The sequence below is a fragment of the Notolepis coatsorum genome (genome assembly GCF_963971535.1).
Source record: "Notolepis coatsorum genome assembly, chromosome: 20".
NCBI lineage: Eukaryota > Metazoa > Chordata > Actinopteri > Aulopiformes > Paralepididae > Notolepis > Notolepis coatsorum.
Genome location: NC_140184.1, coordinates 64,251,067 through 64,263,685, shown reverse-complemented (window position 1 = coordinate 64,263,685; position 12,619 = coordinate 64,251,067). Strand labels below are relative to the sequence as shown.

General features: G+C 41.7%; 1 protein-coding gene across 1 annotated transcript in view; it reads left to right on the top strand.

The window, feature by feature from the left end:
- Positions 1-12,619, top strand: part of tead1b (TEA domain family member 1b) — a gene marked incomplete at its 5' end in the record, with an annotated part of 89,259 nt that overhangs the window by 58,810 nt on the left and 17,830 nt on the right. The window contains 2 exons of the mRNA XM_084337132.1: positions 1,387-1,448; positions 10,418-10,542. Coding sequence (XP_084193258.1) covers positions 1,387-1,448; positions 10,418-10,542 — 187 coding nt within the window. The remainder of the gene's footprint in view (positions 1-1,386; positions 1,449-10,417; positions 10,543-12,619) is intronic.

The window sequence follows — 12,619 nt, the reverse complement described above, 5'->3', positions numbered from 1 at the left end:
TTCCTTGGTGACCGACCGACTGATAATGACCGACCTCTTCGAGTTGGCTGGCATAACTAAGCATAATAGTCAAAAGCTGCACGCGCGAAATAGTCAAACGCAGCTGACTCACGCTGGCGTACTACACATGATGGAAGTAACCACTCCGCTCCCTTCGTTGAAACCAATAGTATGTCTGCTGCAGAGCCCCATAGCTCCCTTCGTTGAAACCAATAGTATGTCTGCTGCAGAGCCCCATAGCTCCCTTCGTTGAAACCAATAGTATGTCACTGCAGACCCAGGAACAAGTCAGACACATTCTACAAACGTGTCTAATGTGAAATATATAAGCATATAAGCAAAACTAGATTTTAGGTCTGTGATGAAAAAGGGCCTCGCGGGAAGGGGGGCCTCGCAAAAAAAAATAAAAAATAAAAAAAATTATAAAAAAAACAATACAAAAAAAATTATTTTGCGAGGCCCCCCTTCCCGCGAGGCCCTGTGCGACCGCACTGCTCGCACACCCCCTGAGGCGGCCCTGGCTTCAGCCTATTCCTTTTTTTCGGTTGTTGATTTTGGATTTTGTGTGTCAGCTTGCCTTGAATATGTACATTTGTAATTATAAAAAAAGAAAAAATGTGCAAGTGTGTGTTTGATTTGTCTGTAAACAAGACAGAAAATAAAAACTTCATTCACAATAGGGATTACACTATAGCAAAAGATTACGCTGAAGCTAACCACGGTTCACCTTCTTCCCTGAAAAGCTTTGGCATTGAAAGAGGTGTTTTGAACAAAACGGTCCCAGAGAGAACTGTTCTGGACACAATGAATTATATCTGGACACCTAATGGTCACTCTAAATGATGACTTCAGTTTAAAGTGCTTCCTGGGATAGGACTCTGGTAGGCTACGTAGCATCTCTGACTCTGTGACTTTAGATCATCGAATTAAAAAAAAGTCTTCTGTTTCAAATGGCTTTTATATTGTCTATCTCTAACTATATGGTATGCATCTCTTTAATTAGACTGTATGAACTGTATAACGTGGTTGTCTTTGTTTTGTCTAATAATTAATTCAGACTGTGATTGGCATCCTGTAACTAGATCCATGAATTAAGACTGTGATTGGCTAAGCTGTAACTAGATCCAACCCAGCTACACTGTTGACTACACTCCCCCCCCTCTGTGTACATATGAACTGACAGAAAATCTGTGAGCTTTAAATGCTCCGATGAAGGCTTTGTGCTGTTTATTTCTGCGATGAATAAACATGCTACCTTTTGCTTTTTTTTTTTTAAATGTATTTATTCATTTACTTTGTATCTTTTCAATATGTTGTGTTGTATACAGTAAGTCCCAGAGAGCAGAGTGTTTTCCTGACAGGCCTCTCCCTCTCTCTCCGTTTCAGTATTAAGCCTTTCGCCCAGCAAGCATATCCTATCCAGCCAGCAGTCACAACAACCATTTCAAGTAAGTTTTTAAATAAATGTAATCGTCTGAGGAAAGATCTACCCAAAATAAATGTTAACATTTCATAACCCTATTGTGCACACGAGGACATACAAGGGCAATGTCTCGGAAGGTAGAGGTTTATAGCATGAGTAAACCTCTAGCATAAAAAACATCAAACACCTCTGCAAGACCTCTTTCTTTCACCTCCGTAACATCACTAAACTCCGCCCCTCACTCACCCTGGCAGATTCGGAGAAACTCGTCCACGCTTTTGTTTCCTCCAGGCTGGACTATTGCAATGCACTCCTCATCGGGATTCCTAGCAAAAGCATTAAAAAACTGCAAACCATCCAGAATGTCGCTGCTAGGATCCTGATGAGGGTGCGCAAATATGATCACATCACCCCCACCCTCAGATCCCTTCACTGGCTCCCCGTGGAACACAGGATTGAGTTCAAGGTGTCCCTCCTCACTCACCAGTGCGTACACGGTGGTGCCCCTGCCTATCTCAAGGAACTCCTCACCCCCCAGTCCTCCTCACGTTCCCTCCGCTCCGGCACAGCCTACCTCCTCAAAGCCCCCAGGACTAAGCTGCACTCCATGGGTGATCGCGCCTTCTGCTCCGCCGCACCCAGACTGTGGAATGCTCTCCCCATCCACCTGAGAGCACCACAATCCGTAGAGGTTTTTAAAAGGGGCCTAAAAACATTTCTTTTTAACAAGGCTTTTGCCTGAATTTTCTTTAACTTTTATTTTTTACTTCTATTCATTTTACTATTATTTTTATTTTATTTTACTCTCAGGTTCTTCCATTTCACTGGTTGTTAGTCTTTTTAATTGTTTTTATTCATTTTAAATTGTTTTATTCATTTAACTTTTGTTTTTATCTCCTGTAAGCACTCTGAGATTCTCACGAATGTAGAGCGCGGTACAAATTTTATCCATTATTATTATTATTATTATTATTATTATTATTATTATTATTATTATTATTATTATTATTATTATTATTATTATTATTATTAAATACACAAAACTCTAGTCAAAGGTGTGTTGAGGGAGCATTTTGTGTTTCCTTTTACCATGGCTAGTGATCCTGTTCCTTTTACAACCCAAATTCTTCAGCATGCTCCCTGCTCCTCGTATCCCTGACTGCCCTACACCTCTGTCCAGCTCAGGAACAGGAGCTGACAATCGGTAGCCGACTGCATCATGTCCGTCACACTCCTCTGCTTGAGCAGCACTCTGTTCAGCGCTCCGTTCAGCACTATGTCCAGCTCTTCATTCAGCACTATGTCCAGCTCTTCATTCAGCACTATGTTCAGCTCTTCATCCAGCTCTTCATTCAGCACTATGTCCAGCTCTTCATTCAGCACTATGTCCAGCTCTTCATTCAGCACTATGTCCAGCTCTTCATTCAGCACTATGTCCAGCCCTTCATTCAGCACTATGTCCAGCTCTTCATTCAGCACTATGTCCAGCTCTTCATTCAGCACTATGTCCAGCTCTTCATTCAGCACTATGTCCAGCTCTTCATTCAGCACTATGTCCAGCTCTTCATTCAGCACTATGTCCAGCTCTTCATTCAGCACTATGTCCAGCTCTTCATTCAGCACTATGTCCAGCTCTTCATTCAGCACTATGTCCAGCTCTTCATTCAGCACTATGTCCAGCTCTTCATTCAGCACTATGTCCAGCCCTTCATTCAGCACTATGTCCAGCTCTTCATTCAGCACTATGTTCAGCTCTTCATCCAGCTCTTCATTCAGCACTATGTCCAGCTCTTCATTCAGCACTATGTCCAGCTCTTCATTCAGCACTATGTCCAGCTCTTCATTCAGCACTATGTCCAGCTCTTCATTCAGCACTATGTCCAGCCCTTCATTCAGCACTATGTCCAGCTCTTCATTCAGCACTATGTTCAGCTTTTCATCCAGCTCTTCATTCAGCACTATGTCCAGCTCTTCATTCAGCTCTTCATTCAGCACTATGTCCAGCTCTTCATTCAGCTCTTCATTCAGCACTATGTCCAGCTCTTCATTCAGCACTATGTCCAGCTCTTCATTCAGCTCTTCATTCAGCACTATGTCCAGCTCTTCATTCAGCACTATGTTCAGCTCTTCATCCAGCTCTTCATTCAGCACTATGTCCAGCTCTTCATTCAGCTCTTCATTCAGCACTATGTCCAGCTCTTCATTCAGCACTATGTCCAGCTCTTCATTCAGCTCTTCATTCAGCACTATGTTCAGCTCTTCATCCAGCTCTTCATTCAGCACTATGTTCAGCTCTTCATCCAGCTCTTCATTCAGCACTATGTCCAGCTCTTCATTCAGCACTATGTTCAGCTCTTCATCCAGCTCTTCATTCAGCACTATGTCCAGCTCTTCATTCAGCTCTTCATTCAGCACTATGTCCAGCTCTTCATTCAGCACTATGTTCAGCTCTTCATCCAGCCCTTCATTCAGCACTATGTCCAGCTCTTCATTCAGCACTATGTCCAGCCCTTCATTCAGCACTATGTCCAGCCCTTCATTCAGCACTATGTCCAGCTCTTCATTCAGCACTATGTCCAGCCCTTCATCCAGCTCTTCATCCAGCTCTTCATTCAGCACTATGTTCAGCTCTTCATCCAGCTCTTCATTCAGCACTATGTTCACTGCTCCATTCAGCACTATGTTCACTGCTCCATTCAGCACTATGTCCAGCTCTTCATTCAGCACTATGTTCAGCTCTTCATCCAGCTCTTCATTCAGCACTATGTTCACTGCTCCATTCAGCACTATGTTCACTGCTCCATTCAGCACTATGTCCAGCTCTTCATTCAGCACTATGTCCAGCCCTTCATTCAGCACTATGTTCAGCTCTTCATCCAGCTCTTCATTCAGCACTATGTTCAGCTCTTCATCCAGCTCTTCATTCAGCACTATGTTCAGCTCTTCATCCAGCTCTTCATTCAGCACTATGTTCACTGCTCCATTCAGCACTATGTTCACTGCTCCATTCAGCACTATGTCCAGTGCTCCGTTAAGCACTATGTTCAGCTCACCTTATTGCTCCTTTAACTCCCTGCCATCTTCACTCTGATGACGTGTGAGATTCTATTGTCAATTTGTCAGTGAAGTGAACGTGTTCTTAAGAAGAGAGCAGTCTGGCTTGTAAGATATAATTTAGAATGCTGGACATGAGCGGTGTCGTTGCTCATCGACCCCACCCACAGTTCCTGTAGAGCACTGCATCTAGAGCAAAGGGAATATTGGGATATGAATATCTTGAATGAGACCAAAATATTACTTGGAATGTGATACAGAAACTAGATACATTTCATTAGTCTCGCTGGATCTTTGGGCAATGAATATTATTTAATGAAGGCTATTTTCTTCAAGTGCATTTAGTAAGGTCTTAACTCAATCAGCGCCGGACCCGATGATAGTCGGGTTAACTCACCAACCGTTCAGCGCCAGACCCGAGTATAGTCGGGTTTTCATCGTTATTTCTTTTATTCAATATTTCCATTCATTACAGGCACACGGACATCTGGGTTAACATGGGGAATCATCCTGAGAATGCCAAAGTGCAATACCGGCCGCATCCACCCAGGTGGCAGTATCGAGCACCCTTTGAAACATTATATCTTGGCCTGCATCTACAAATGTGTTACTACACATTAAACAACATTATTTAATGATGAACAAATCAAGTACTAACAATGTTGATAATGAGTTATAAATAGAGCTGGGCATAGATTTTTTTTTTTAATCTAGATTAATCTACCTGCAATCCTGGAATTAATCTAGATTAATCTAGATTAAAATGGCTAAAAAAAAAAAAAAAAAGTGTGTTCTACCCAAATAATGACCAGAGGAGGAGATTTATCCTCTCCTCTTCATCTGAGGAGTCACTAGCTGTTCTATCTCCTTGTTCAACAGCATGAACATGTCTCTTCTTTTTGTAATTTCCAGTGTTTCTTTTAAAACCAGATTTATCGTAATTGCCTGTGCCCTTCCTTTGATGCCATTAACATTGTTACACTGATATTGACAGCTCTCTCCAGTGTCAAATCACTCTCTGTCAGTATGTTTCTTCTGTGCACCTTCATTTCTTAATCCACACACAAACCTGTCTCTCAATGTGTCTTTTAGTGAATCTCTAAATTCACAATGCTGCTGACTGGTTGCTCACACACAGACTGCTGCAGAAGCAGGTTTCTCAACAAATTCAGTGCAAGCTCAGTGTAACAGTTCCATTTAAAATGTTTATTAGCAACGCAGAGCTTTCAAACCATCCCGTATCTCTGTCCGAAACCCTTGTGCAACTGTGAGCACCTTTGAAACGTCTCTGTGATTCTTGTATAACGAACGGCTCGGCCAGAACCAGTCCTTCATGGTAAATCTAGGTTGGTTTCCTATTGAGGAGCAAGTGACTGTGGATTCACTCTGTGCATCACAGTCACGAAAGGGGCTACATTGTCATCAAACGGTCCAATATTTCCAATAACCCAAGCCATTTCTGTTGTAAACACTCACGATAGTCCAGTCGATCCTTCCTTTAGTGTGTAAAGTGGATTTCCTCCTCTTGTAGATGTTTTCAAGTGCCGCTCGATCAACGTGAGCTAACATGCTAACTCGCTAACGTTAATAATGTAAACAAAGCTCGCAACGGACTTCTTCTTTCTTGCATTGCGCAGATTCAGACGTCCTCATCGCCGAATTGTGTTATATCCTGAGGACTTCTTAACCTCACCTGTATAACAATGATTACCGGACCACTACTTTAGTTTAACACATTATTCTGACTACAGCTCCGGCAGTGCAATCACTTCCTGGTACCACAGCTGGGAACTACGGCAAGTATTTAAGGACAATACAGACCCAACGTTGAGAAAAAGATTAACGGCGTCAATTATATTATCGCGCGATACTAGTCTCGCGTTAACGCAGCACGTTAACGCCGTTAACGGCCCAGCTCTAGTTATAAATAATGTAGAACTAGGGCGGCTAAGTGGCGCAGTGGGCAAGGCGCTCGCCACTAACGCAGGAGATGCTGGGTTCGAGCCCACCTCTCGGCGTTGCTACCAGCTTGGCTGGTCGTTCATACTAACACAATTGGCAGTGTTAGGGGTGGGAAAGCTGGTGGGTGGGGATTGGACGTTGTGGACAGCGACTCCTACAGGCCGGTTGGTGCACCTGTACAGCAGAATCAGGAAGCATCGGGGGCAGCGTGAGCCCCCCACGCGTTACTCCTCGCCACTGAGAGATTGCGCTGTACAGGTGAAAAGATGCGACAGCTGCCTCCTCGTGTACCGGAGGGGACACGTGATGCAAGGCTTGGTCCTCACTGCAGCCGACCAGTGGGAGGCATAGTCTAGCAATGTTCGAGACAGGGGAGGGTAGAATTGAAGGGAGAATTGGCTAGGCGAAATTGGGATGGGAGAAAAATAGAAAAATAAGGAGAAAAAGTGGATAAAAAATAATAATAATGTAGAACTAATTTGTAAATGTTATACAAATATAGTTATAAATGATTTAATAATAATTTACGAATGTATATAAATGATTTGTTCATGATTAGTTCATTATCTACAAATACCTTATAAAGGTCTTATAACTGAGTGTTATTATAAAGTGTTACCAATTTTTTTTCTTTAACACATATTGAACAATAGATAGTTGATGTCAAATGGGCCATAGTATTGTATCCATAGCTATAATATAGAATATAGTTATAGCCCTGCAAACACCGCCACGTATTCCTATACCTTAGAGCGTCGGCCTGTTAACAACACATCACGCATATCGCTCCCGCGCTGATTGAGTTAAACATTACAATATCTCTAAAACGTTCTAATGAATCAAGAGGGCTCATCTTATTTTATACCGTCATCACGGAACAGCGCTTTCAAAGGTCTCGTGTCAAGTTCGGAATGCCGAAATGAATCATGAAGCTTGCATCGTCTTTCCTCAAGGCATTTAGTTAATCACAGTTGCTCAATTTGTGTGTAGTAGAGGTTGCTATAGCAACAAACCTAGGACGTGGCACTGTCCTAAAGATTTCACTGACTGCATCTTTAACGTGACATGGAATGACAATTTCAAGAGGAGGGGAGGGGTTTGTCTTACAGGAAACAACAAAAGTTTAAAGTTTTGTTTTATTTGTCACATATAATGTACATTGATTGATTGATTGATTGATTGATTGATTGATTGATTGAAAACTGTATTAACAGATTGTAGAATGGGTACAATACAGTACGGCTCAATACACACAATTGTTAAGGGGATGCAGACCAGAGAAAGACTTTCATCTTGTTTACATCAGGGTCCTCCATTTTCAATTCATAATGACATTTATGCCATACACAACATACAGATATACAGATATATCATGACATTTATGACATACATGAAATACAGATATACAGTACTGTTACATTTGTGACACACGATATGCAAATATACAGTACTGTTAAACAGAGATCCTAACAGAAAATATATACATACGAGGGGGAGGAGACTGTACATTGGGAGAGGGTGGGTGGGGGGGACGGAGGTGCAAGCATAGGGAGGGGGGGTTTGGACATTTACGGGGGCCAGTTTCGAATTGCAGCCTCCCGTAGGTGCTCTTTGAGAGCGGTTTTGAAGGTGGGTAGGGATTCAAATTTTTTTACGGCTGTGGGTAGGGCGTTCCACATTGATGTGGCATAATTGCAAAATGTGTTTAGTCCCTTGTTTGAGCCGAATCTGGGTTGTACATGATTTGTGGAACTCCCTCTGGTGTTGTGGTCGTGGTATTCACTGACCTTTGGGAATTATTTCGACATGTACATGGGTACCTTAGGCTTAGTGGTGTAGTGTATCTTGTAGACCAGGCCCATTGCAAGTTGCTGTACTCTGTTGTCTACTCTAAGCCATCCTAGGTTGTCAAAATGGGCAGGGGTGAGGTGGGTTCTAGGAGTAAGGTCAAGCAGTAGTCTGGCCAGTTTGTTTTGTGATGTTTGTAATCTTGTTTTTAGTGCCTTTGAGGTGCTTTAGTACCATGAGGTGCAAGCATAGTCGTAGTACCCTTGAATGAGTGCTCCTGCCAGAGTCTTCAGGGTATTCTTGTTTACCAGAGAGGAGATCCGGTACAAGAATCTTGTTCGTTGGTTGACTTTTTTGATTACATGCCATCTTGTCACAGGAAAGATTTGCCTCTAGGATGGAACCCAGGTATGTAATTTCATCTTTCCTTGTGACAATATTGTCACCCACTGTAACAGAGAAGCCGTTGGTCTTGCTGAGTTTGTTATTTGATCCGGAGAATGGACTCTGTTTTACCCAGGTGTAATGATAGTTTGTTATCAGCGAGCCAGGTGCAGATTCTGCCGAGTTCCAAGCTGAGGGTTTGTTCAACCTGTAACTTGTTCTTGTCAGAGACCAGCAGGGCTGAGTCGTCCGTGAACAGGAACAAGTTGCAGTCACAAGCTGATGACATGTCATAGGAACAGTAACGGTCCTAGTATGCTTCCTTGTGGAACACCACAGCTCACTGGGAGGGGGGGGGGGGGTAGGGTACCGTTTACCTCTACCATCTGTTCTCTCCCCTCCAGGTAGGATTGCATCCAGCTCACTGATAAACTATCAAAACCAATTGCTTTTAGCTTGTCAATCAGAATGGAGTGATTGACAGTGTCGAAAGCCGTATTTTCCCACGTCCACCTCTTGTTTGATGTGGTCGTTCAAATAGAGAAGGCATGTGTCAGTGGAGTGGGATGTTCTGAAGCCAGATTGGAATTCGTAGATTAGATTTTCTTCTGCCAGGTACTTTTCGACCTGTTCGTAGAAAAAAATTTCCATGACTTTCGAGATGGAGGTAAGAATAGAAACAGGGCGGTAGTTGCCTGGGTCTAATTTGCTGCCTTTTTAGTGCAGGGGGGTCACTCTCGCAATTTTGAAGTCTTTGGGGACGTGTCCCTGTTTTATGGATAGGTTTATTATGTGTGTGATGACTGGGGTGATGGCGGCTTCTGAGTCTCTGAGGAATTTGGAGGGGATATTGTCATGGCCAGTGGCCTTGTTAGGTTGGAGGGCGCTCAGTTTTTTGAGTAGCTCATCTGTTGTTACCATTTCAAGTTTGAAGTCGTCTTTGCGGACCCCTAGATTTTTGTAGTATGCTAGGATGTGGTCTACCCCAAAATGCCCTGAGTGCGAGAGTCGTTTATTAACCAGTGTTGTGGCTATGTTAGTGAAGAATATATTTAAGTATTTGGCCACATCCAGCTTGTCTGTGATGAGAGTGTTTTCTGTCTTTATGTTTGTAAACCTGGTTTTTAGTTTAGTTTTTGCTGCAGCCTGGTTGGTTGTTGAGTAATTTCCAAAGTTCACAGGGTTTGTTTTTGTTTTCCTCAGTTTTGTCATTGATGACATTTTCTTTGCAGATTTGATCATGGTGTTTACATCGTTTCTTAGTCTGTTTCTTTGTATTTTTATTTCATCCACGTGGGCTTGGAGAACACTGTTTGAGCTTTTGGCAAGCTTTGTCTGACTTTTATGAAGTTCAGAGCATTTTTGGTCTCTGGTTTTCATAGCAGTCACTCAGTATTTCAGAGTGCATCCATCCATGGTTCAGCACGATTTTTAACCATGTGGTTCTTAGGGGGGCCATGTTGTTAAGTATTGTTGTGAATTTGGTTTTGAATCCAAGCCATGTTTATATTACAGTGAAATGCTTGGTTCTGTATGAGCCCCCAGAGATTGTGCTTCATACAGTAAAAGGTAAAAGAATAAAGACCAAACACTATACAAAAAATACGATATATAAACAAAAGTACAACCTAAAGTACAAAGTGAAGTGAAGTGAAGTACACAATTGAAACAATAAAGTACAAATGCAAGCTTTTTAAAATGCAAGAATGAGGTAGGGATGTCATACAAATCAACAGGTTTCTTTGTTATTTTCAAGACGCAGCGTAATGTTTTGGTTGGAGTCTTGAACTCATCATTATGTTGCAGGTTATGAACCCACAGCAGCCCCGGCGCCCACAGTCCCGGCTTGGCAAGGTCGCTCCATCGGCACATCCAGACTCCGCCTGGTGGAGTTCTCTGCCTTCCTAGAGCAACAGAGAGACCCGGACTCTGTGAGTTCAGACCACCACACCACACCAATTGAAAATAATTTATAACGTGGTGTTCATTCCCACCTCCCATCTCGACCCTTGCCCCGTCTGACTGAACATAGCTGGAATAAACTGCCCCAACTCTGCCTATTTTTAAGAATTTCTGCACTTTACTGCACTTTTTTATTTTATTTTGTTTGTTTTAATGCACTGAACACTAATTTATTTTGTTCTGGTGACAATATTCAGCAGCTTTTAGAGGTCATCACATCTGAAATGAAGACATTAAAAAGATGGTTTGATAGAAACAAATAATAATAATATAATTTTTAATAAATTTGAGCAAAACTAAAGTTATGTTATTTGGAAACTGTAGATTAAATACTCAAGTCCAATTTAAAATAAATTATGTGATTATTGAAAGAGTTTATGAAAATAAATGTCTAGGTGTAATAATAGACCATGAAATCTGCTGGAAACCTCACATAAAACAAAAACTAAACTGTCAAGAAGCATTTCAGTCATGAGTAAAGCAAAGCACATTCTGGATGAAAAAATCACCCTACACTCTCTACTGTTCACTAGTTTTACCATATTTAAATTACTGCGCTGGAGTCTGGGGAAACACTTATAATTCTATACTTTTTATACTCCAAAAAAGAGCCATAAGGATTGCAGGTTATCGTGATCACACAAACATAATATTTTTTAAGTAAAAAACATTCAAGTTAACTGATCTTGTGGAATTTAAAACAGCACAATTAATGTACTGTATGAAGCAAAAGGTAATGTACTTCCAGGAAACATTCAAGAACTGTTCTTTGAAAGAGAGGGGGGTTATAATCTGAGGGGAGAACTCAACTTAAAAGTTCTTAGTGTACATACTAACAGGAGAAGACACTGCATTTCCATATGTGGAGTGAAACTGTGGAACAAGATACACTACACGACCAAGGTACCCATGTACATGTCAAAATAGTTCCCAAAGGTCAGTGAATACCACGATCACAACACCAGAGGGAGCTCCACATATCATGTTAAACCCAGATTCGGCTCAAACAAGGGACTAAACACGTTTCACAATGATGCCACATCCCCCACCCACTCCTCCTACCCAACCCCCAAGTTTCTATGTCAAATGTATATACTCTCTTTTCTGGACTCTTTTCGTATCACAAACAGTACTGTGTTTGCAAATCTGGTATGTCATAAATGTATAGATGTAGCAGTACTGTCTATCTTTATGTCATGTATGTCATATATGTTATGATGAATTGAAAATGGGGGACCCTGATGTAAACAAGACGAAAGTCTTTCTCTGGTCTGCATCCCCTTAACAATTGTATGTATTGAGCTGTACTGTACTGTACCCATTCTGCAATCTGTTAATACAATTTTCAATCAATCAATGTGGAACGCCCTACCCAAAGCTGTAAAGGAATGTGAATCACTACCCACATTCAAAACCACTCTCAAAGAACACCTACGAGAGACTGCAATTAGAAACTGGCCCCTGTAAATGTCCTAACCCAACCCCCTCCAATGTACAGTAAATTACCAAGTATGGTTTTGTCAATATTCCAATGTACAGTTTTGCTTGTACAGTTGTACAGTGTTTCCCTTGTCCGCCCCCCCCCCCCCCCCCCCACCCCACCTACCCAACCTCCTCCAATGTACAGTTTCTACGTCAAATGTATATACTCTCTTTTCTGGACTCTTTTTGTATCACAAACAGTACTGTATTTGCAAATCTGGTATGTCATAAATGTATAGATGTAGCAGTACTGTCTATCTGTATGTCATGTATGTCATATATGTCCTGATGAATTGAAAATGGGGGACCCTGATGTAAACAAGACGAAAGTCTTTCTCTGGTCTGCATCCCCTTAACAATTGTGTGTATTGAGCTGTACTGTATTGTACCCATTCTGCAATCTGTTAATAAAGTTTTCAATCAATCAATCAATTCAGTCTGAATGTTGTGCTAAAGCAATGTCCAAACTTGAGACAATTCAAACTGAATTATAAAGATATCATTTTCATGAGGTACAGCCAGGGATGAGGAAGGGATTTGATATTTTTTTTATGTTTTGCATAT